This window comes from Vidua macroura, chromosome 1 (genome assembly GCF_024509145.1).
Source record: "Vidua macroura isolate BioBank_ID:100142 chromosome 1, ASM2450914v1, whole genome shotgun sequence".
NCBI lineage: Eukaryota > Metazoa > Chordata > Aves > Passeriformes > Viduidae > Vidua > Vidua macroura.
This window is the reverse complement of record NC_071571.1, coordinates 29503789-29530288: the sequence shown is the minus strand read 5'-3', so window position 1 is coordinate 29530288 and position 26500 is coordinate 29503789. Positions and strand designations below refer to the sequence as shown.

The 26500-nt window shown below is 40.0% G+C and overlaps 2 protein-coding genes and 1 long non-coding RNA gene across 3 annotated transcripts; 1 reads left to right on the top strand and 2 right to left on the bottom strand.

The window, feature by feature from the left end:
• The first annotated feature begins 278 nt into the window (after window positions 1-278).
• On the top strand, window positions 279-5850 carry AGR2 (anterior gradient 2, protein disulphide isomerase family member). The gene is made up of 8 exons (XM_053977594.1): window positions 279-324; window positions 1971-2108; window positions 2425-2488; window positions 2562-2614; window positions 3546-3619; window positions 4004-4067; window positions 4491-4574; window positions 5171-5850. Exons 2-8 carry the CDS (start codon window positions 1979-1981, stop codon window positions 5218-5220), a joined length of 519 nt encoding a protein of 172 aa, XP_053833569.1. The 5' UTR covers window positions 279-324; window positions 1971-1978; the 3' UTR covers window positions 5221-5850.
• Window positions 5851-9799: 3949 nt separating this feature from the next.
• On the bottom strand, window positions 9800-26253 carry TSPAN13 (tetraspanin 13). The gene is made up of 6 exons (XM_053977582.1): window positions 26124-26253; window positions 14455-14622; window positions 13330-13410; window positions 12383-12496; window positions 11948-12058; window positions 9800-10779 (listed from the first exon to the last, which is right to left on the bottom strand). The coding sequence occupies exons 1-6, from the start codon at window positions 26184-26186 to the stop codon at window positions 10705-10707; spliced, it is 612 nt and encodes a 203-aa protein (XP_053833557.1). The 5' UTR covers window positions 26187-26253; the 3' UTR covers window positions 9800-10704.
• On the bottom strand, window positions 18247-19610 carry LOC128807318 (uncharacterized). The gene is made up of 2 exons (XR_008437115.1): window positions 18541-19610; window positions 18247-18443 (listed from the first exon to the last, which is right to left on the bottom strand). It is a non-coding gene; the product is annotated as an uncharacterized LOC128807318 (long non-coding RNA).
• Window positions 26254-26500: the final 247 nt, after the last annotated feature.

The window sequence follows — 26500 nt, the reverse complement described above, 5'->3', positions numbered from 1 at the left end:
TTTAAGCTTACCTGTACTTGGATCTTTGCCAATCTTTTAAAATCACCTTTCAAGAAATATCCCAAAAGTCTACAGAAGTGTCTCTGAGCTTTAGATACAGTATCTGACAGGAAACGGTTATGTTATTTAATTACAAAATTAACTCTGAACGTTTTGGTAGGGAAAAACTAAAAAGTTTAGCTCTTTGAAAGTAGTATTCAAATTCAAAGCTTGTGGGTGGAGTTGGAGTGTGAAGGTGCATAAATAGGCAGTAGGAACAGCGGCATTCACACTGAAACCAGGAACACCTTCGCATCCTGGCAGGCATCTGGGAGAGTAAACAAGGTAAGGCATTGCACAGTCCCTGCTTCAGAAGGTACCCAGGGGAGATGTGAGCCCAAGCTAGCTGGGGATGGGGAACCTAATCAGCGGAAAGAAAAGACTGCAGCAAAGCAGGCACAGTCCAGCACAGCTTGTTGTGAAGGAAAATGTCTATAGAAATATTGGCTTTGCAGGTTAAAAGAAAAAAAAAAAAAGAAACAGGAGAAGAGGGGTTATTTTGGAAAGCTTTTCAAAAGTGCACATTGTCTTCCAGAGGCAAAGTTTTTAAGGAGCAAGTTTAACGTTCCTCTGTCTCTGCTTTCTGCATGCTGCCTCCACAGCAACCTAGTGTGCCTGATCTTCAATTTCCTGGTTGTCCCTTACTTTTTTATTTTATTATTTTTCTCTTTAAAGAAGTATTACTTCTGCCACACAGCTCTAGCCAACACAATTCTTGAAGCAACCCTGACAATCCAGAGTTTAATTGAACTTCATGCAATTTTCTTCCTTGCCAAAGAGACTTTTCTTGGGGAAGAAATGCAGTCTGCTGCAAAAGTTGTATTTCATACCCTTGAAAAAAGGGACTCTGGATGTTTGAGCTCTGTTGGACATTCCAGTAGCAAAGAGCATTGTATCACTCATGGAAACTCAGCTTATGTCTCCTCCTGCAGTTCCTACCTGGAAAAACACTTCTGTTTTCCTGGACTTTAGTTTTCATTGTCTGAACTTTAAAAACAGTCAGCTGGTTGTGGTGGGGGTTGTTTTGTATGCTTGGTTTTTCTTTTTCTTCTTTTTTTTTTTTTTTTTAATGAATCTTTTCAATGTTCTGTAGTGCTTTTAGAATATCTTAAATTTTCTTTTTGTACCCATTATATTGGTTCTAGTTTCTAGGAGGCAATATAATGAGAAAACATAGGGTCATGTTGCTGAAATGATTTTCCCCTTCAGCTGAAATGCTGATGAGCTTTCCATCAGACCTATCTCATCTCCAAGCCCCAGCCTGGCTCAGGAAAAGCTCTCTGCTTTGGGCTGCTTCCAGCCCCAAACTCCATTTCAGTTTTCACTGGACCACACATCAACTCCTCCCAACTCTTTCTGTTATGCATTCTGCTGGGTTTAAGGATTAGGTGATATTTTTAAGGAAAAAAAAAAAAAAGGATTGGAAGTTTCAACAAGACCATTAAGCTGTGTTTATGCTAAAGTTCACTGTAAAGCCTAGCTCAAACATTCTGACTTCTCATTTGAGTCGCTCCCACAGCAAAATGGGGGAAGAGCTGAGACAAATTAACTTTTCAGCACCTGCAGCTGGGTTACTCTGGCACTGGGAGCTCAAGGTAGAACTGTGAACATATTAAGACTTTCAGAATTGCTGTAACTCTGTTACTTTACTGAGCATATTCAACATATGTAAAAAAAAAGAGAGGGAAATTTACAAGCACAGATATGCTCATCCTAAAAGGGCCATGGCCCAATCCTTCCGGGAGTTTTTTGAGCAAACCTCACCCCGTGCCCCCAGGCTCCTGCCTGGAGCTGCTCCTTCCAGCCCTGCCTCACCCCGCTGCATATTTGTGACCTGACCCGCTGCCTTAGCGATCCTGTCCTTATCTGCTGCGTGCCAGCGCCCATCGGGAGGCACCACAATGACCCGGAGTTTCTCTCACCTGTTCCAGGAGCAGCCATGGAGAAGAGTTACGTGTCCATATTCTTGCTGCTCATTGTCATCTCCTGTGCTCTGGCAAAGGATGCAGGCAAGAAGGATTCAAAGGACACTGCTGCTAAGCCAAAACTGCCTCAGACACTCTCCAGAGGTAAAAAACAAACAACTGAAAAAAACCTCCACCAATTTTTTTTAAAAGTGCAATCTTGTGAACATTTAATTTCATAGTTCATTTTTAGAACTATGCTGTTCTAAAAAATAAATTTTCTCGCAACTCGTTCTGCAAAACCTTTTCTAGTATTTCCTAGCACCCTCTCCTCCTTCACTCCTGATGTAAAGCCCTCTGGCAGGGGGTTTGTTCCAAGCCCCTCCGGCAGAGGTGGGCAGGGGCAGGACTCGCACCCGGCGTCCCCGGCCCCGCTTGTAAGGCGCTGTCTGAGGGTGTGCGTGTCCCCTTCCCCCCGCAGGCTGGGGAGACCAGCTCATCTGGACGCAGACCTACGAGGAGGCGCTTTTCCGGGCCAAGCACAGGTACCCGCCCCGCCGCGCCCACCCTGAGCCCCCCGTGCCTCCCCCGCTCCTAACGAGGGCTCTTCTTTTCCAGCCAGAAACCCCTGATGATTATCCACCACTTGGAAGACTGCCCACACAGCCAAGGTAATCTTTTTGCACTCGGGAGGAGGAAAAAAAAAAATGTTTTAATTTTCTGGAAAAACTCTGCTTAGAAAAAAAAAAAATCAGCCACCGTTTTGCTTCAACCTTAGTGAAGTACCAGCTTGCACAAGCATAGGGAGCGTTCTTCAAGTTGCTGTACCACAAAGGTGTTTTCCAATGTGTAGAAATAAAATAAAAATGGTAATTGAGTATTGCATGATATCAAATGAGCACAGGTCAGTAGGGTCTGACAAATCTGAATTTGGTTCACAGCATAATCAGCCAAAATCAATAGCAAGACCAGTAGCAAGAAATAACAATTTGTTGGAAAGATCATATTCAGACCATATCATCAGCGATTGAGACAATCCAGCCAGGGACTAAATCAATCCAGGCTGAAACTGAGCTCTTCCAGGATTTCTGGTAACTGGACTCTCTTTTCCCAGTGTCTTTGAATTTATCTGAGGGCCCTCCTTCCTGCAAGTCAGTCCACATGGCAAGATCTTTGCATCCATCCATAGCTCCAGTAACTGCAGAAGGGTCTTTGTACAAGCACTTACACCTTTCCAAAGATTTTAGTCTGAAGCCCTACATGCTGTATTATCAAGTGCCTTAAGATCTGGGGCCAGAAATCACAATAGTAGAACAGGAAGTTTGAAGGGTCAAATGCTCAAATTCAAACCTAAGCAGAGAATTTGAGAGCCAGCTGAACTCTCCAAAGGAAGGTGGGACATTTTGCACTATTGTAATTACTCTTAAATGCAGAATAAAAATGAATGGATCATGTTCCAATGGAATGAACTGAAAATCTTTGCTGCAGTTGTAAACTGGAAATTCTCTTTTTGTTTCATCAGTTTGTTTGAATTTCTTTTTGGAGGACAATGTATTTCAAGGGCATCTTTTTGATTTTCTTTCCCATTTGTTTCTACTTTAGCCCTCAAGAAGGTCTTTGCTGAACACAAAGATATACAGAACCTGGCTGAAAAATTCATTCTCCTGAACCTTGTGGTAAGTTTCCCAATTACACTTAATTAAGTGAAAGCGACAAAGTTCTGCTTTTAATTATGGCTTCTCTAACTTGAGTTTAATAGCCAGGGTTGGCTAGGAAAATGGCCACTGCTGAAGCATAACAGATTTCATAGTAAGTCTTTTTCATTTGTAGCTATCATAAACTCAGAATGCAAGGGAATGTGAAGTTTAATAATAACATGAACTCTTAGCAATTTGCAATTCCAGCTGTTAAAAAACTAAAAAACTTCATCCCAGACAGAATCTCTTAAACTGCAAAATGTATTATTTGAGCTGTATTTCATAATACAAAGTACAGTGAAGGAAAAAAGTGTTTATGCAACATACCATCCTTGACTAGGAACCTTCTCTATTTTCTTCAAGTATGAAACCACAGACAAGAACCTTGCACCTGATGGCCAGTATGTCCCTCGGGTTTTGTTCATAGGTGAGTACCTCAGTCATCAAAGCTGATATCAGAACAGAGCCCCTGCAGCACCATACATCTCAAATCCTCAGGCTGATTAACAGGAATTTATTTCATGACAAATACAAAGGTTCAAGTTGGTTTTGTGGATCAAATATTGACTCAATACCACCCAGCTTCACAGGTCCAGCATTCCTCCCTCAATGGCTGATGCCAGAGTCACTGGAATGGGTAGCTCATCCCATTCCTAATAAACTTGCAAACACAACATTTAAAACCGAAATGTCAGTGACCCCTTTTAGAACAATCGCTTAGTCAGCAGGAGCAGATATGCCTCACAGAAACATTTAGGAAGCAAGCAGGAGTGCAGAAAGCTTTATTTCCTTTTATTTCCTTCTGCTTGAAAGTTAACCTCTACAAATTCTCTCACCCTTTTTCCCCCAGATCCTTCCCTGACTGTGAGAGCAGATATTACTGGAAGATACTCAAACCGTCTCTATGCATATGAGCCCTCTGACATTTCGTTGTGTAAGTAGAGTCTTCTGACACATTCTGGAAATTTTCTGAAAGCAGTTGCATTTTTCATGCGACAAGGAATAACACCAGGCATTACAGCTTCTCGCAGTCAGTACTTGCTGAAAGACATTTAACCAGGATTAAAATGAAACAGGATGCTAGACATAAACTCAGTGAGATGAAGAAAATTATGGCAGAGCCCCGGAGCTTTAAGCATCCATCTGTTTTAAAAGCAAGCATACGTCAGTAGGAACTTGCATAATTCAGCAGCGCTCACTGAAAGCAACGGTGAGAACTCATACGTAAGTCCCAACAGGCCAGGTCAGGAAACCTTATGGGAGCGGGGAAAGATGTTTGCTACAGCCATCCCTCACTGCTACACAGCTCCAGTCTCTGCCCATGTGTTGGCATTAATGAACGTTCTCACCAGTAAAAATGAAACCCATGACGTTCACAAATTGCTTGGAAGAGTAAGTGCATCTGAATCCCTATAGCAATAGGCATGTGATTAAAAGCTTTAATAATAATGACATTTTCTCTGAAGCATTTTTGGTTGCTGGCAGAGGAAGTTGCAGCAAAAATAACATGCATGAATATTTCATTTCTAGTGTATTCAAATATGCAGAAAGCGCTGAAGCTCCTGAAGACTGAACTGTAAGAGGAAGAAGAAAGCCCTTAAATATTATGAAGTCTTATCTTCCATCTCTTCTCCACACCTTGATACTGGTGAAGAGACTATTTAGAGTGGTATTTAGTGATGTGTAGTGATGGTTTCAATACATAAACACTACAGTTTTACATTAGCACTTTTGTCCTGGGCAGCATTTTTAAAAGTTGGAGGCTTTTATTTTAAGGCGTACAGAAGAATACTGTATGATTCAACTGTAAAAATGATTTTTTTAAAAATAAATTCATTTCAAGTGTTTACATACAAAACATTGCTGTGTTTCCAATTTTTTCCCTTATCTTCATCTACCATTATTAGAAATAGTAAAATCATTGTGCTGCTTGAGCCCACAGCTTGCATTTTACATTCAAACACTTTGGGAAGAAAAAGGCTGCTGTGGGTCAATCCCAGCCAGCAGCCCAGCCCCATACAGCTACTTGTTCTCTCACTCCACTCCAGTGAGATGGGAAAGAGAATCAGAAGATTAAAAGTGAGAAAACTCATGGATTTGGATAAAGACAGTTTAATAGGTAAAGCAAAAGCTGTGGGCACAAGCAGAGCAAAACACAGGATGAATTCACTGCTTCCCACAGGCAGGCAAGTGTTCAGCCACCTCCAGGAGAGCAGGGCCCCACCAAATATAATGGTGACATGGGAAGACAAACACCATCACTCCAAATGTACCTCCCTTCCTGCTTCCTCGCCCAGTTTGTATGGTGAGCATGATGTATCCGCTTATTCAGCTGGAGTGGCTGTCTCAGCTGTCTCACTTCTGCAGAAGATGTACTTGCTTGGCAGGGCAGTGTGAGGGAGCAGCAAAGACCTCGACTCTGTGTCAGCAATCACAGAAAACAACCTTGTGTTATCAGCACTGTTGTAGCTGCAAATCCAAAGCACAGCACCACACAAGCTGCTGTGAAGAGAATCAATTTCACTCAGCCAAACCCAGCAGAGGAAAGCAGCTTTTTATCTCCAGTTTCAGCAGCTAGCTAAGCTCTCTTTTACTCAGCCTACTTTATCTCAAATTATTGCTTTATCTCAATATATCTCCATCAGCCTATGTAGAGCTTTCATTATCAGCCCTTTCTTTAAAGCTACGATAGCAAGAAGTGAAAATCTTTCACAGAAAAGTACTTGAGACTAAAGAATGGGATTGTTTGCATACAGAGCTTGTTTTTCTTTTGAACTGGCTGTATTTTGAAGTGTTTTAAGATACGACTGCTTCCCTTAAAGTGTCCCTGCTTCCATCAGATTTCAGTAAAGCTTTGAGATGATTAAGAAAGGGATACCACATTGACTATTGGCTGGTTTCATGATTGCTTATTTATAAGCCCAAAAGGGACAAGTCAGAACTAAAATAAATGCTGCAGATGAACACCATGAGAGTATGCATTACATAAAGACTTACACAAAGAGGAGACTTTCCAGCCCCAAATATCTGCTATCTCTGTACTCAGCAACAGCATCAATGAGAAACACTTAGGTCAGGACCATGCCTTCATTATTTTCTCAGCTCTTTGGCACTAACAGCATGTTTACCACTTCTATTACCATTACTGCCACAACTACAAGAGGAAAACGCTTGGGAAGGCAGGACAGGTGAGAGAAACAAGCATTTCAGCTCAAGGGAATCTCTCAGCAAAATCAGAAGGGAGGTACTTGCTAAGAGGTCTTTGGCAAGCTGTGCGAACGAACCCTGCCTACCAGAAAACCTCAGGTGGTACCTGGAAAGGGTCTCAGGCATGGAATTCAGCATTCCTTCAGCACTTCAGTAAGATGTTATTTTCTATTGCAGTGGGGGGCAGAAATGGTCTCTAGAATCATTTATCAGTCACAAAAAAATGTGGTCATATCACTTAGCAGAGGGACAACACCAAGGGAGGCCAGAGCGGCTGGTTATCAGAATCATCTTTACTTAACCCAAAGTACTCTTGCTACAGCTATGTGACATTAAACAAGGGTTGCCTGTGCCATGTTTTACAAAGCTGTTTCTATAACACTATGGAAGTAGCATAATTTTCTTAAGCAGAGGTACTAATATTATGTATAACATTCAGTAAATGGATATGAGGCATAACTACAAGAGTCTACTAATGTACATGCCTAGATACAAATACACAAGTTAGTCCAGCCTGCAAGTATCAAGAAATGCTTTTGAAACTGAAATTCTTCTTTTTTGCACTCAAGGCTATGCTTTTCTCATCTTCTTTTCACCACAACCAAATCTGCAAGAATCTTAATAAATAAATGGTTAACTTAATCCTGCTCTTTTAATCCTTTCCTCTAAATACAGATATATTTTTGGGCTTACAGAGGCTTCAAGCCAAGCTGAGATACCTAAAAAAGCCTCTTTCAATTTCTTTGGAAAACTTGGGAAATCATTGCTAAAATACATATGACCATTAGATAACCCAAAGTACACCAGATGGATATTGGGGTTTTAAGAATTCCACTAGCATTCAGACCATCTTCTAATTATTTTGGTCTAAAATAATAATGCAAGTTAAGAATACCAACACATTTCTATTCACTTGTCAGCTATACCTTTTAAGGTATGTTTTTACAGATATCACTTCAAGTTATACAAGCCTTCCCTTTTGTAATAGTTACTTTCATGTGAAAGGTGGCAGATACTGTGCAGTAGTATCAGGATGTTAGTAAATATCTGGATTCCCTTTCTCACATAGATGGAGAAGAATTAGATTGCTTTATAGCCAATTGTTTTTATATGATAAAAATGCACATGCATTTTGAAAGAAGACATCTTTCTACATTTTTCCAGAATAACCAACTTGAAGAAAGCATTTAAACAAATTAAAGCCAAAAGGCATCTAATGCAAGTATGGCATCTAAGCAGTAAGAATGCTCCAAGTTAAATCACTCCATTACTTTGGCACTGTGCTGCTGTAAATAGCTTCTAGAAAACCTGGTTACAAAGTCCAAATCTCAAGCAGTCAAGTGAAAATTAAAATCCATCTCTAGAAAACAACAAAAAATATCTGAGAGCTGAAAATGCTTTTCAAGAAGAGAAAGCAATGAAGTTCAATGACAAAACCCACCAAGAATAGGTATAAATAACTTTTTTTAAGTGCTCTAGTTTGGCATGTAAGAACAGTATGGCATTTCTTGGATACTCAAATGAGTCAGACTTTCTCTGAGAGGCAACATTCTTTACCTTCCAAAAACAAAGTCAGACTCATTGTGCTTTACTATTCCCTTTCAGAATCAGGTTTGGAAAGCAAATGCACACCTCTAGTAATTTTAATGTTTGTGTACGTGGATGGGTTTGTTTAACCACAATCCCGAAGAGACAATGTATTTTTAATACAATAGAAAAACTTTAATCGTTCCATACAATCCACTGATCCATTGTCTGGCTACTAAAACAAATTCACATTATGAGACACAAGAGTTTCAGAAGTGGTAATATTTTCAGTATTTTTGCATTAGTGCACATTTACACTCCAGTATAATCCACCATATTTATGAAACCAGATCCACCCAAAACTAAGCACTACAAAAACAATCATGAAAAAAGTCAAAAATGAAGCAGCAATGTTGTATTATTTTAAGCCTCATTAACCCTCTCCATATGACAACTCCTTGGATTTATTACTGTAATGCACAAAACACAGAGCCTGTGTACACCAGGAAAATGAATTGTTCCTAAAGGCAGCCATGAGATCATCACTGTCGTCTTGACACGTATTGGGAATGGCTGGAGAGAAACTGAGGGCAACAGAACAGCAACTGGGAGAAGAAAACCACTGAGTACATTTTATTAGACTTCAGCAGGCCTGAATGCTCTTCAGGTATTTCAGCACATGAGCGGGCTCTTACCCTGGATCTCCAGGTCTGTGTTTGAGCCAGACACAGCTGCTGGGTAGGCACAGCAGCAGCTCCCAGAGCAGCTCCAGGAGAAGGTGCTAACCATGAATGCTGAAAATTCAGCTACACCTGAAGAGAAGCAGTTCTATAGCAAGTTCTTGACATCCCTCTGCTTTCAGTTTCTGCTCTTCCCCTTCAAAACCTCAAGATAATTCCTTCTTCAGAAGCACTCAGCTCATGAAAGTCTGAAAGTGCTTTGATGGGCATTTGTTTCAACTTCTTTTTGCCTCCTCTGTGTGAGGAGAGTCACCCTGGTAAAGGGTGACTGACTGTATGAGAATCTACTTCTGTCTGCCTCTAGACTTCCATTCCACCTTGCTCAGGTGCTGTATTCCTTAGCAGAGGGCCTTTAATACTCTTCCCCTTTTCTTCCTGTAGACTTGTCTTTCAGGATACAGCAACTGCCTACCCTGACAGCAGCAGCAACTGAGTGAAGAATGAATGAAGAAAAGGTGCAGTGCAGATCTGCAATCGGTATGATTAGAAACAAATGGGATATTGTGCACCTTGGGTGTTTAGATGTCTGCTGTTTCAGCTGATGCACCACTTCCTTCACAGGCAGCAAGAGGGACCACCCTTTCCTTCAGCTCAGACAACACTTTCTACGTGGATAACATACCATTCTAACTTGAATTCTTTGTTTTCAGAAAACAAACTACTGGAAAGCATTTTTTTGTTGCTGTTTTTCTTTTTTTTTTTTACATGTCATTCAATCTCTCATGAAATCAAGACTGTTATCTGGATGACACAGAAATATACACTGCTGAGTTATTACAACAATGACTTTACACCATCTAAAAAAAATAGCTGTACAACAACTTTCCATCAAGTTTCTTGTATCAGAGATGACAGATATTGATTGTGCAAATACCAAACCTCATTCACTTGTCAAGGGAAAAAAGTTTCAAGTTTATCAGCTACAGATTACATTCTCCTGGTTTTCTTCATTCATTGTTCTCATAATGACAATATTCATTAACATTGTTTTTATTCTCAATAAAATTCTAAAGCTACCAGAAAACCAAAACAAACAGGAAAGGGGAGGGGTGAAGACTACAGTAGTCATTAACATACACTTATGTGCACTATAGAAAATAACATCTCTAGCTTCTATTTTTACCTTAACAGGAAAGTGGGAGACAAAAAAGTTTACTAGAATACCTCTTAAAACCCAAGTAAATCATATCCAACCATCCACCATAAAGTTTTATAATTTTAATGAGAATTCATGTGAATTTTTGTAATCAATGAATACAGCAGAAAATACCTCTAGGGTATTTTTTTTTTACAGCAGATAACCCAGTAGTGCTATAAAACTCATTGTATAGAGTTTGCCATAACAATTAACAAGGTCTTAAACAGCAGTTCAACTCTGCCCAGCTACTGAATGCACCCATCTACTTTAAGATAGAGATTCTTAGAAGAAAAATAGTAGAAATTAAATATGAAAACTACACATTTCTTACAGGACTTGTGTTTTATTTTGAGTACATGTAGAATACCTATTATGGAGAAATACCAAACTATATAGAATCAGTATTTTTAAGTAGAGGGTGCAGAGAGAAGATTTAATCCTTTATAAACTTATCAAATAAATGCACTAGGGTTTGCACGGGGATCCTTTTGGTTCCTGTATCTGTAAGTCAGCCAGACTCCCAGAATCTGAAAATAAAAACCAAAGATATTATTAAGCAGAGGGTCTCCATCCCATCTTGTAGTTTGACAAAATTTGTTTTAAACACAAAATCATGACAAAGAATTTTCAGTTTAGGATACAAGTTTAGGATATTTTACTGTAACTAAAATTGTACAACCACACTCCATTCTTCTTAATTAGAAAAAAAGAATGCACCCCCTCTCTCTGAATAAAATCATACCCTAGCAACAGAGAGAAAAACAAAACAAAACCCACAAAACTATGAACAACAAAAGCCAAACCCATATTCACAATGCAATAAAAAATTTCCCATTGTTACAACGAAAGTTAAATTATTCTTCTCCCCATCCCAAATGATAAATACTCATAAAGCTGCTTTTAATATAATGATTAAAAAATCCTCTGATTTTTTTTCCTTTTACTATTACCACTTAACTATACAGGTATTCTTGTGCATTTTCAAATCTTGTCATTCCCCACAACTACTTTCCCCCTCCCAGCATCTTCACATTTTTAGCTGAGATGGCTGAGATTATCTCTCTTCTTGCTGTCATATGTACAAACCTTCTCAAAACTGCACTAAGCAGCAGGAAGAGGACTTTCACATGCTCTACTCTGGTACTAGAAAAGACCTGCTCTGAGGATTTTTATACTCCAATCAATAAAGCAAGTTATGCATCATCATGGTACTAAAGCAAAGAGCCAACAGACCTTCTTAATTTTAACCTACTGTTTAAAATACAGTTGACTCTTCATGCAACTCTATCTTTGCACTATAGGTGGCACCAAAAAAAAAAACCTCAAAGACCTTTTGTGCTAGAGTGGGAAATAGGTGGGAAGAAGAGGGAACAAGGTAAAGCAACAGCACCCTTTTAGTACTGTTGGAGAATGGTACACTTGAAGAGCTAACTTTCTGAAAAGCTTAAACTTTACAGCACCACATTTTAATGCTGAATTTTGTTGTCTAAATAACAAAGTTGCAAGGAAAGCCTTCCTTCTGACAGACATAGGTCCATCAGCAAGGTCATAGCTTTGAAAAAGTGGACCTAATTAATTATCTGATTCCTGAGACTGGACTGAGGTTTCCTGTAACAAACCCCCTAAAATTGTGTTTCACAAAACAAAGCTTTAAAAGTGGGAAAAAAGCACTCAATTTTCCAACCACCCACTCACCTCTGTGAAACTGAAGAAGAGTCCTATCCCGCCAACAAATCTCAGCACCATTCCAGAATATTCTTCCATTATCGGTGCACATGGTCTACAGTGGAGAGTTCTAAGACAATCCTGTAGCAGATACAGAGAATTGCTTTCCATTTGCTGATGACTGTTGTTTGAAAGCATCTAGTTTGCTCTAGAAGAGACTGCTACCCATGCACAAAACTACAGCAGTTTTAAAAGACTCCAAGAGCTCATGTGTAAATATAAATGACAGTGGAGTACAAACTTTGCAGGATGCCCTGTAATTGTCTTTCCATAAGTTAAGAGCTTAGTATTACTATGACGACTACATTACACATCTGTTAAAATGCTGCTTGCTGTAACTATGGAAACATTTTTTAACAAATGCAGTGTGAAAAAGTTATGTTTTTTCACACTTGAAGAACTTACAGCGGCGCAGGTTTCATTCGGATAAAAAACTCTGAATCCACAACAATTCAGATTTCTCTCAATATCTGTTCTTGCGCTGTTGGTGTTACTCCATCCCACCTCTAGAAGTTCACTCTAGAAGCCATAAGCAAATACATATTACATTAATTGAATTGTTTTACACTGCAAGCCAATATACAAAATCTAGTTGATAATGCCCTAACTAAAGCCTTCAGATCTTGATGCTTAACAGGGGAATATAAATATATTAAAGAATGACTGGAGTGTCCAAAGAGGCTGTGTAGCTAACGAAAGAACAGCAGCTCACAGCAGCACATTCATGGGTATAATTCCTTTCCTTCCTTGGTTTTTGCTAAACCTGACAAGATCACTAGTAAAGGGACATGCAACTAATCTGGCTGGGACTGCCCAGGCTATACACAAAAAGCACCCTCGCATGCAAAACTGATTATTTAGTCACTGCGCCCTCGCCCACTTCTTATGCAGTGAGAACCGGTCTCTACACCACAGGGAAGACTGTTCTACTTTCACACATAACTGCCTAATGTAGTTATGACCTTTCCAGTTACACAAGAACAATTCAATGACTTTATCAAACTGACACCATGATTACTGTGTATTTCATCAGCTTATCTGACACTGCTGAACAGAAGATACATTCAAGATACCATGCTGCTACACTTGTGACCATAAACTAGAAAGGAAGCTTAAAAACAAATGAATTTTAAAAAAAGTAATTTAGGACCCAAATGTATTTCTTTCTAGCTACCAGGTCCAAGCATTGACCAAGGTCTATCTCATCTTTAATAAATAGGACAATGCTGATTTTCTTAAAATATGCTCTCCCCACTTTATGGAGGACTATATACAAATACATGCGCCTGTGTACATATATATTTATAGTGTTATGCTATAGATTAACTGAGAAAGCAGGAAAGTTTTCTTACCTGCTGTTCCTCATTTAGTGCCAAACAGGCACAGGAGACAGAAAACTGGACAATAAAGACTAGCAGAAGAATAATCATGTACTGGAAACAATCAGTAGTTAAGGATGCACTCTCAAATTAATTTTGCTTTTAAAACATATGCACCTAATGGTATTATTTATTTTACTGGGTAACAGTAAGTCCTTTAAAACAAAAGAACTAAGGAAGCAAATTCCAAATGGATGTGGAAAAGATGACCTAAATAATGTTCCCAAAACCCAATCACCATGTATTACCTCTTTTTGGCTACTACTATACATAGGCGGTATTTCCTTGTTAGGTATTTCTTGCCTAGCAAGAAAACATGCGCAGAGGTCAATAAAAGGAGCTTTGAGAGCAAGATCTCCAGCCATTTTCTCCAGCTTTAGGGACTCATGTAATTTCAATATACTTCACTTAAATAAAGTAGTAGAGAAATTATTTTTCTGGGTATTCCATATTCAGATTACTTTTTTTCAATGACAGAGTCCTGTAATTAATGACAAAAAATAACTTTAGTGTAGATTAAAAAAAAAAAGGTAAGAGTTGCTCTTGGAGCATAACCTCACACACTTTTGTACTACTGCATCTAAAGATGGTATAAAACAAAAAGAATAAACTTTGATACTAAATATTGTGTTTTGAAAGTTGGGGAGTATTTTCAAAATTTGGCTGCTGTGTTCAGAGGCAGATACTTCACACAATTTAGCTGTTTGTAAAGTGGAGGTCAGTTCTTATTCACAGACCACAGAAGTTAAACATTAATAGTTTACCTACTTTAGCCCCATGCAGGGCTGAGCACACAGCATGAGGCACCTGTGACACAGTGAGCTACCATAAAAAGCTCTCAAAGAATTAAAATACTCTTGTTTTTAAAAAGAGATGTGAATACATCTATCTTCAGAGCACAAACAATGGAGGGAAAAAAGGAAACTGAAATAAAGTTAAATGGGAAGGAAGTCTAATTTAGACTGTGCTTGACCAAAGTAAGATTGTGAATTTCTGTTCAGTTTCTGAAGCACCTCCCCCAGCAGTCTCAGCTGACACAGGAGGTTGTTTACACAGCTCAAACCACGCTGCAATCAATGCAATGCATCAGAAGGATACAAAGAATAGCAATACTTGATGATGTTTCACTGCACCAATCAATCCAACTAAGGCAATAAAGAAGAGGAAGACTCCTACTGCAATCACCACTCCAACAACTCGGAAACTAGAGATGAGGCCGAAGCCAATTCCCCATGCTGCAATTCCAATCAGCAGCAGGCTCACCAGCTGGAGGGAAGAGAAAACACAAAGTTAGACTGCATATTAAAACAGGCTCCCACACACAGGTAATTTTTTTACATTAAAGATGTTTTTAAAAAGGTACAATTTTTCTTTCTGGTGCAAAGAGAAGAAGCACAACCCTAAACAAACGAATCCTCCACATCATTGTGTAAGTAATTTCAGTTCCAGATGTTTTAAGGCATACATATTCTTCCACACTGCTACAACTCAAACTACCTATAAGTCAAGCCATGTTGTACTATCAGTGACTGACTAGAGACACTAAACCGTAGATCATAACATAGCTGACAAATAAGCTAAAAATCATCAGCTTTAATTCAGAATGGTGTAAGAACCAAAATTTCAGATCTTTTGTTAAACTGTGGCAGTATATTTAAAGAAAATAGAATATACAGCTGCACAGGTCTGAATGTGTAAAAAAGGGCACTTTGCCAAAACTTACTTTTATCAACTGTGTTAATTCATTAAAGAAGTTTCTACATGCTTGATAATGTAACACAACAGTTAACACGGTCACACAAAAATACATTTCAGATCTGAATTTCAAGGACTTTATGCAGTAAAACAGTAAAGGCATCCTGTCTCCTCTGCATATTTCTTCAAGAAAATAGCTCTACTATTAAGTGAATCCTATTTCGATACCCAAAACACTTATGCTGTTTCCTTCCTTTTAAACATGGTATTCAGGGAAGGCAGGCAGGAATCTGTCCCAGTTATTTCAAAGAGATTTACTGTTTATATGGGCAGGAAGCTCCAGCCTTTCCTGTTTCCACACCAAAAAAACACAACCCCAACAAAAAAGAAATTCCAACATGAAAAGCTGCAGAGAAATGTGTAATGAAGTCCAGCAGGAGGGAAGCAGCAGACAAAGCCAATCCAGATGTCCGAGGCACAAGATGCCCAAGACTCTCTGGTTTGAAACAGACCTACGTGTAACATTACTCATTACATTCTCTGTTAAATTACACAAATTCAATGCAAGTTTTAACTTTCCAAAAGTTCTCACCAAAAAATACTTGGCTTTCTAGCTATTTAAAAAAAAATCCAAACCAACAATATTAAACAGTAGGCACTTAGTCTAGTTCAGCTACTTGGCTTTGTTTAACAACAGGTATAGAGCAAGCACTTGCACTTGCTCACCATATCCATTCAAACAAGGCACATTCTCATGAAGCACATTTTACTGCTGACCCAGAGGCAGGAAGAAATTAAAAAAAAAAAAAAAAAAAAAAGAAACATAATTTCCAACTTAAAACTTTAGTATACTTACCCTACAGCTGGGAATTCTTGTTGCTATTCATGCCAAATACATCTGTATATTTTTTCCATTTAAATACATTTTAGAGGACTACCTATGTAATGTAGCTTTTGAAACATGGAAACCTAAGATAACATCAAGAAAGCTAGTAAAACAACTAGAGATGCTCATCAAGATCTAAACACAGCAGGTGGATTTTTTTTTTTGTGTTCACACAGGAATACATCTCAAAAAACTTTTTACCAAAAGCCAGTAATCCACTCAAGAAATTCAAGAGCCTGCAAGAATAAAAGCAGGATATTTCTCATACCTACACTTCTCTTTTAACACATAAAGAGACAAAAAACAATATAAAAGTCAAAGGAATTGTTCAGTACCAGCAGAGTTTAGGATGTTTTCACATTTGTCTTTGTTTCTCTTAAACAAAAAGCTTAAGTTACCACATTAATTAAAACCAAAACAACAGGCCAAGATGTCATGAATCAAAATTACAGAGAGGACTGGAGAAAAAAGTAAAATAAAACACCTTGGCTCTTACACAGACAAATTTTCTGAATCCATGCTGCACAAAGCTATAAACTTCTCAATACCAGTACATTAATAATTAGCCTGGCTAATCAGACAGTTTATTGCAAGTCCTACCTTTTCTGATCTATGCCCACTCACTTTATTTCACTGTCTCATTCCACTGGAAAGATTTATTTTTCCATGTAAATACCAGAAGCAAGTAACTAAAGAAACCCCATAGCCCAATTTCCAATCAAGAAGTGCTGTCTGACATCCCATGCTCTGCATCAGCTTCTAAATACTGAACTCACACTTCCACTACAGAACTCTTAAAAAAAAAAAAAAAAAAAAAAAAAATCTCACAAGCCATGACAAAGCTCAATTTATTTCACAGAGAAGAGCAGATGAAACTTTGCTCCTAATAATTTTCACCAATACTTTTCTGTCTGCAAATCTTTCACCGATCTGCCTCCAGGATACCAAAGTATCTGTTTATTCAGCTCTTTTCTCATTTCATAAGTGGTCCAAAAGCATTAGATGAAATTAGTTTGTTCTTAAAATACTGAAATCAAAACAAGAGACAAAATCTGTGCCTCTAAGACCTCCTGGATAAGCACAGTCTGTGAGGTGCAGGGTACCAATTGCTTCTTGATGCCATTACTGATCTCATCTTACATTAATCTGATGATACATGCATAAAATTATCTGCAAGGCACCAGAAGCATCCTGACATCCTGGCACAAAAAGCTTTTCTGGTAGAAATACCCACATTCGGAATCTAGAAAAGGTCTGGTTTTCAATCAAATGGGGAAAATAAGCCTCTCTGGATTCTAAACCCACTATTGAACCATTCAAGTTTAGAGCTATCAATCTCATTTTCAAGTGTTACCTCCATAATACCAAGGCTCTATTTTCTTTCATTTAACAAAATTGTCCATTGTCCAATTCTTTAAAACATCTGGAAATTCAGTGTGATCACAGTGGCTCTGGCTGACAAATTGTATGAAAATGCTGTATCTAGTCAGGCAGATCCATGATTTGGATCAAAATCATTACTGGTCATTCCTTTCTTGCCACTTGAAATTGTGGAAAATTGACTGTTTCAAAACTGAAATGGAGACTACAGATTTATTAATAACTACATAAAGTGATTTAGTATTAAGTTTCTGTCTCCTCCACATGTTTACTGAAAAATGAAATTACGATTATTCCTTCATATTCAGGTTTGGCATAGACTATCTGAATGACAGGAATAACTTTCTCTATATAGTTTTTAGTGTCATAATGCAAAAACCTAAAGTAAAAGCACACTACTACAAAAAGGAAAAATAACTTAAGCTGTTTTGAGAAGAGTTTTTTCAAGTCTGTAAAACAATGCAAGGCTCACAGTGCTATGTAGTTTTTAGCCACTGGAAATGACCACTCAACAGTGTTTATTCCAATGTTTTGAGATTAAAGAATTTAAATGCAATATATCTAAAATTGAAGCTGCTATGGCTTTACAGTATAATGTACTCAAAACAAAATTAGTGACCCTAACCCACTTCAAATGAGCAACATGTACATTCTAAACATACAGGCTTTAAATACATGCGAAAAGGTCAAGTATTTCTGTTAAATGAAGGAAGAAGGCCTCTCTACAGAGCTTCTGAATGTCACATTTTATTTAACTGAGACCACATTTCACGGCAGCAGAAGCCTCCCAGAGTAAACAGTGGCATCCTTGGAAGACTGAACTATCTGTGAAATTTCATTTTACCCATACGAATTTACTTACACAAAGCTAGCTTTGGTTAGTAACACTTAAAATATTTGCTCGACGCATTTAGAAGAAATATCTGAAATCACAGTCCAGTTTTTATTGACTAGGGCTAATCCAGTTTCCCACAGGAGGGTTGGAGAAATGGCCTGTTAGACTGAATGGCCACAGGCCATACTGCTGAACTTGAAGAGCAGTAATTGATGGCTCAGCATCCAGCTGGTAGCAGGTAAGCACCACCAACGGCTGGAGCCAATATCACACAGTATCTTCATCAACAACCTGAATATAACACAGAATGAATGCTCAGAAAATATGTGGCTGATGCTAAACAAGGAGGAGTGGCTGACTCTCCAAAAAGAGATTAACTCAGATATACCTTGATAAACTTGAGGAATAAGCCAACCTTAGGAACCTTGCAAAGTGAAAAATTGTGCTCCTGGGTGCTTCAGTGGAGCCTGGGATCAGACCAGTTGAACAACAGCCTTAATGAGACAGATATGGAGATCAAATTGTTTGTCAGGTTGAATATAAGCCAGGAGTCAGCTCTCACTGCAAACAGGGAAACCAAGAGTGCAGTCAAAGGAAACACAATGCTGGTGAGACTGAAGCTCAAATACTGTGTTCTATTTCAAGTCCCCCAGGCGGAAAAGGAATTTGAGAACCTGGCAGGAGTCAGTAAAATAGCACAGAGCCTTGATAATGAAAGGTTTGGGAGCTGGGTTTCTTTAGTATGACAAGGAGGCTGCCTAGGGGTAATCACATACTAAGTAAAGCTGAAGGCACATTACATAAACATGGAAGCAAACTCTTCTGGGCATCATAAGTAACAGCTTGGAAGCTTCAGACTGGACATTAGAAAACACACCTGGCAAGGTGGTTTGGTGATGATCTTTGCTCTCAGGGGTGTTCAAGACTCTGCAGGCTAAGCCACAGACAGCAAGCTACTGTTGCTCATAATCCCGAGCAGACACCTGGACTGATAAGCCCCAAAAATTCCTTCCAACCAACACTCCCACACAGCCAGCACTTTGATCATGCTACTCTCTCCACACCAAAAATCAAAGTTTTAGCAGGTAGATAAGATGTGGATTTAGCACTGACCAAGAACTATCTTCTCCACCAATTCAAACCCTAGCTACCTTACTTAAAGGCACGCATACAAATATATGCTATATTATAGCATACATAAATACACATACATAAATTATGCTATATTATTAGCATAATTCAATATATAAATTAGCAATTTTGAAATTAAGTAAATGCTTTACTAGAACAAACCTTTAGGTAGCACAAATTCTAGGTGAAGATCAGTGGTTTTCCCTATGAGATAAGAGTATTTCTACTTTGGAGTAAAACAAATGGAAAAAGAAATTCAAACATATTGTCAGTAGACAAAACATTACTCCAATGTCAGTATCTGTATAGGGAAAATTTTAGGGAAGATTTAAGTTCAAGATCAGTGGAAGAGATCAGATGCCAGTTTAGGCAACTTCCCTTTTTTAATACACATACATACACACATTTGAACTTCAGAGCTGTTCCAAATATAACAGTTTCCCTAATAAATCTCCAAATTTGCTCTCTGCTTTAAATCCAAGTTCTCCTATGCACATAGCTGCTCATTTCCCTCCTTCCTGTACTGGAAAAAACATATTTCTTTCCACAAATGCCCCTTCTGTACTTACGTGCAAGTTTATAGTCTACATTACAAAAAAGAAACAAAGATTTCAAACTATTTCTCTGTACAATACCATGAGAAACAATTCAAATGCTAAAACCACTTCCTCCTTCCTACAACAGCAAGCCACCAGCAAATCTGCTGTCTTGACTAAGTGGCAACTTTTTGGTATTTCAACTAGCTTGGACTGCTGGCTAGGAAGGAAGTCATATGCAGAAGCTGGTATTCCCTCTGCTTCCTTACCACCTCAGTACAAACAGGAGGTGGTAAAAAATACACGTCAGAATTTAAATTTCATGAACTACTGACTCACCATTCCTAGGTAAAGAGATTATACAGCATTTATTCTCATATCAGCAAGGGAAATATTTAGAGAATAGGTGTCAAAGTGAATTTGGAACAGGAACTGAAACCAGAGAGATTACACAAATGATGAAATATATCCTCTCTAACCTCTCTCCCTGCATATAAGTTCATATTCTACTACTTTTAAGGGTGTTTTAAAATTTAAACGTCAAATGGCATATATACTGAAGGTAGAGGTTTCCACCAGTCTCCCCTTCCACCTGGGCAACCATTTCTGCACAGCCATAGGGAATCTAGAAGACAATTCTGATTCCTGGCACTTAATTTAAAAACACCACATTAAAACAACAGGCAGTACATAGTGGTGTAACCATAACCTTTAGCAAGTTAAAATGAAGCTAAATTGGTTTCTATCACAGCTGTAAGCTACTCAACCTGTAAGAAACTATTTCCTTACAGTACTACTTCAACTTTACTGAGAGCAAAGGAAAGCTCTGGGTACCTATAAGGATTTCTAACAGAAAGCAAAATCTTCCACCGTTACGTGACTTACTTAAATGAGGGATCAGTAGTCTGATAACTGAACAGCCTTAAGACACAGAGTGTGGAACAAGTAATTTATGTGAAAGGCAGCATTCCTGGATCCTATCACAAAAGCCTGTTCTTTCAGTTTCAGGCCTTGTAAAGAGTTATTCACTTTATTGGCCATGTAACAAACTATTTACACACTGATATGTCAGTTAGATTTAACCCCTGCTTCATACACTCTGGTCTTTGGAAACGGAAGCTTTCTGCTGTGCAGCAGGAACAATTATGTTTTAAAATGTTTTCTTTTACTTGAGTGTTTGTTCATTGTTTTTTTTAAGAGGTCACTAAATGTTTTCACAAAGCCTGGTGAGTGCACAGATCCTTCTTCCACACATCGTATCTCCTTCAACAAAAAACAAGAGTACAAAGCCCCACAGCTAATGATGTAAGCTACAAGGCCTCTACAAGGCATTTACAGAGGTTCTCAATAATTGTTCTGGTTTTAAAGTGCCTACCTGTACCACCAGGATGGCTGAAAAGACCAGCAGTATGAAAACACACCATGTTCCATATACCCTCCTCCTCTGTGCCCTGTCATTCTCCTCTTTCCCTAAGGACAGGCTGCCTTCTTAGCTCTACATGCCATTGAGCACTCTGCACAAGACAATGAAAAGCCAAAACCCTCTCCCAGCTGGTCTAGGACCCAGCACACGTCTCGATTCTGACCCACCACCACAAACCACTGGCACTTTGGCTATAAACTGACACACAGTATAACCGAGGACCTTTCCAAGCCCTGGAAAAAAATCTTTAAATATCTATCTGTACTTTTGCTGTATTCTTCTGTGTTCTCAAGCATGAGCAAATAAACCTTCCCAAAATGCCTATGAAAATAAAAAGGCCACAAGACTGACAAGACCAACATTAGCTTCCTTGACCAATACGTGGGAGCTTCTGTACCAGTTTTATTTACATGTCAATGCTAGAGAGGCCAGCTTATACTGCCATCTTCAAAATGTTCTTGAGAACAACAGAAATGGCTCCAAGGCAACCTGACCCATTTGCTGAGCATCCAGTCATGACAATGAGGGAGACCAGCACAGAACAGGCTGGTGCTGGGCAAACTCTTGATGCTGCACACCTAAATGCTGACCAGAGCCTGTCAGACAGGGCAAGCAGTGGGTATTTTATCTTACAGTTGAAAACAAACTTAGGACAAACCAAAATGGAGCTGCACTCAGAGACAGCAGGCTCACTCATCAATGTGAAAGACACTGCCACTTGAGGCAAGAGCTGTGCTTCTCTAACTCCTGTCTGCCTGTAGTGGCTCTATGCAGCCACTACACCAGTCAGGAAATATCAGAGAACACAAAGACACGTTCCCTTTCCCAAGGGAAATCCCGATGTTCACCTTGCCTCTAACACCAAGTTTCCCCTATGCAGCAAAAAGATGAAGCAGACAGACTCGCATGGAAGACGCAACATTCCTCTGCATCAGGAACTCTGAAAGTAAGACAAACATTATTATAAAATACATTAATATAACATCTTCAAGGCCAGGTTGGATGAGGATTTGAACAACCTGGTCTAGTGGTAGATGTCCATTTACATGGCAGAGGGGGTTGGACTATCACGATTTTGAAGGTCCCTTCCAACCCAAATCATCCTATGATACCAAGCACACACTGTCCAAATCTGAGATGTTCTATACTTATCTTTGCATATTTCCATAATACAGGGAAAGAAAGTTTGATAAAGAGGGAAGAAAGCCCAAATGCAACTTCAATAATTACAGCACCCAGAGAACAAGAGACATTGATAGGAAAAACAAAACAAACAAGCCCAAAAAACTCTTTTCAAACACAGTGATTTGAAAATGGATGCAAAAACCATTTAACAGGCAATCAAAAGAAAAGAGGTTCAGAGAACGACATAATATAAAAAGTGAATTATTTTGATACAGTACTTTCTAGTCTTACATGTAAATGTGGATGCATTTATCAAATAAGATTTGTGCTACTAAAAAAATACACACTTCTAATGGAAAAGGTACTGTATGTTTTAATTGAAATCAAATGGCTGCTCTAGGTGTAAGAAAACATAAAGCCCTGCTCATCAAAATATGAGATGTTTACATGCTGCCAACAAGTATTTCATGTTTCCTGCTGCAGCAATAATTAAGTAGCTGCTTGGGTGACAAAACCAACCACACCACCCAAATGGACAGTCGGTACTTATTTTTTATTTGAACATTTAATCTCATGGCTCACCTACCACTTCAATCTTTCATCACTAGTTAGGAATTTCTTTTTCCTCTCCAAAAATCAGATATGAACAAAGACACTGAAGATTTCCTTGGAAGCTTAAGTTTTAAGATAAAAACACATCCCTGAATTTGGATTAATTCTGTGGACAGGCACTTTAAACACTTTGTATAGATTAGTCATTTGATGGGAAATGTAAATATGACTGACTAAATAAAAGTTAAATAGGTCAGATACCCAAAATCAGTATTTTAATGGTTCTTGTATTAAATTCTTCCATGTAAGGCTTCATTCTGACAATATACATCATCATGTACTCAGAGTCAATAAAGTCTCAATTTTTTTTTTCTACTCTTCCTCTACCCATAAGGAACCATACTGAAGTCAGCAAGACTCAGCATAGATGCCAGAATTACTCATATAAAATAGATTGAAAAACAGAATCAGGGCCTAAGGACACTAAGTTAGTGAAGTCTTAGTCTCTTTGGGAGAAGAACCTAAAGTCATCAGCAAAGTAACATCTGAAAAGAACATTAAGTGAGCAATTGGGTTAGTGGGTTTCTGGTTTCTTGCCTTAAACCAGTAACTGATTTATTACTGCCAGGACATATATTTTTTTTGGTGTGCTACTACAAAAAAGTCAAAAAAGGCAGTACTAATTTTTTTTTTTTTTAAATTAACCTCCAATATAATATTTTATCTCAGAGTGTTTTAATAAAAGGCAGAATGTAAATTGAAACCTCTAATATACGGTTTTCAGGGTTAATTCATGTCATATAGACACATCAGTGCTGGCTACAAAAACATCCAAGAAGTGTCACCTATCCCTTCTTACCACCACCACTATTCCCTTCTCAGTGTTTAATAATGAATCAACACTATTTTAAAGAGACAATCAATAAGTTATTGCTCTGATTGTCTTCTACATTTTTTTCCAGCTGGGAGAAAATAAGTTCATCATTCACTGTGCTGCTTCAATACTTTATTTCAGGTTTCTGTCTAACCAAGGAACAGAGAAGCCCACACATTTTACTAATCAACTCTACCGGGCCTACTAAGCACTTTAAGTGTTATTTCTCCAACTATGAATTTAAAAGCATTAAGTCTTGTAACTTGTCTATAATTAATAAACAATACTAACAATAACAATTGGATATCCTTGTAACTATCACTTAAAGATGTCATTCCTTCCCTTTAGCAAAAACATATGTTTTGTACAGGTCAAGTGACAGAAGACAAAGTGACACCCACAAAGTAAAGTCTATTCAAGCAGACATCAGATCAGAGATTAAAGTCATAAATACACTGTCCAGGTACCAAAGACAGAACTACCGAAGTCCGAAAGTTCAACCCACCCTTGCAAAGGCCAGATATGCCCAAAAGACCTATCAGACTCATTACACCTGGTTAATATTTGGCTATATGACTGTAGAATTAATGATGGAGTCATTAGAAAAAAAACACCTGCTGTCCACATGACATTACAGTATTATTTGTGCATCCATCTGAGAATGATCCAGATTTCTCTCACTCTTCTGTTACTCAAGGAATAATAGCAATAACGATAGAAGAAGTCTTGCATTAACTGAAAAGCAAAGTATATATATAAACACATCCATAACCCATCTTCTGGCACAGGAAAACCTCATGAAAAGTTGACCACAATGATCTTCTGGGGTCCCTTTCAACCTCAGCTATTTTATGATTCTAACTTAGCTCCATCATGACACTGTACATTCATTAAGCTTACCTTCAACTACAGATACCAAACACCTATCTGCTCCCCCTGTTCTGGCTGGGTGTAGCCCAACAACACAACACATCACAGGGATCCGGGCTGACTTTCACAGAGGGTAGGCTGGGCTACCTAAGCATGCTCCAGACTTTTTCAGGGACACATTTCACTCCTCAAGCTCCTCCAAGGATGAAGACTAAGTAATAGTGCAGCCTCTCTTACAAAAAGGTTTCTCTTCTGCTCTCTTCTGAGGAAAGGAAGGGTTGGGTCACCTTGTACACCCAAGAACATCCACCAATTCTGGCTTCAGCACAGGTGCTTCCACATCCTTTTGTGCTCCATCCTGGTGAGTGCCATCAGGTCCAGTTACTGCCAGCTACTACTTGTTCTGATGAACAGCGTTAGACCTGCTTGTTCGACCTCTCCAGTCTTTTTTTCAGCCCAGACCAGGCAGTGCTTTTGGAAAAGCACAGTTACAGCTGCCCACAAACACTGGCTAACCCCAATTTCAGTCTGCTGAAAGTCACTCCCAAGCACAGTTGTTAAAACTTGAAACATTAGAGGACATTCTACCTCTCCAGATGTGCTGTGAGAGGAAGCCTTACACTTACTCCCGTTTCTTGTTATTTCTGAGCTCTTAAAAATAGATAGCAAGGAAAAAATTCCTGTAGCTACACCACAATTGGAGATTTTTTTCCCTTCTCTGTTTAAAACAAGCCCTCCAACATGCTGGAACAGAATCAGGCACCTGCCTAGAGTTCCCCGGCAAAGTAATTTATTTCAGTTTAACATCCTCCCTTTTTCCCCCGCCGCTCACGTATCTTCCCACCACCCCAGGCAGCCCAACTTGGTAACTCCCTGGTCCATGCCATGGAACACCGGGGGTGCTGGGGCCTCGTCACTGACCGAACTGCACTTATTTGGGCGCTGATGCTTGGCTGAGCAATAACAAAACAAACCCTTCCCTGCTTCACGCCTGAATTGGTGCAGCGCCCTTTCCAGACGGAGAAAAAGGGCACCGGCGGGCCGGGCCCCGGGGCCGCTCCTTGTCGGAGACGAGCCAGCCGCCGCCGCCCCGGGCGGGCAGCGCTCCCGGGCCTCCCTGGATTTTGATCCCGAGCAGCCACGTCCGCGCGGTGACAAAGCCCGGCCTAACCGCTGTCACCTCCTCACCCCTCCCAGCCAGCCCATCCTCCCGAGCCGGAAGCCGCGACCGCCCAGCGGCCGCAGCGCGGACCCCCGACCCCCGCGGCCACATCCCGCCGGGAGAGGCGCAGCGAGAGGCACAGCGAGCCCCTCCACGCCACCTCCCCAGCCCAGCCCAGCCCAGCCCAGCCCAGCCCATCCCATCCCATCCCATCCCATCTCATCCCAGCCAGCGGCGGGAGCAGCGGGACGAGGCAGAGCCCGCGGCGGCGGGCGGGCCGAGCGCGGCGGGCACGCACCGTGTAGAGCAGGTTGAGGGCGCACAGGCAGTTCTTGGAGCAGGCGAAGCCCCCGCACGCCATCGCTCCGCCGCCACCGCCGCCCCGCGCGGCAGCCGCTCCGCCAGGAGGCCGCGGCCCCGCCCCCGGCCGCGCGCGGGTGCGGCCGCAGCAGGTGAGCGGCGCCCGCTGATTGGCCGCCGCGGGGCGCAAAGGTAAATGTATGCAAATGAGGGCTGTGACGTCGATGCCGTCGCCCGCTATCCGGCGGCTCGCGCTGTGCGGGCGGGGCCCGTTCCGCCGTCCCCTGTCCCCGTTGCTGTGACATCACGAGCCCCGGTCCCCGTTGCTGTGACATCACGAGCCCCGGTCCCCGTTGCCGGTTCCCGTTGCTGCTG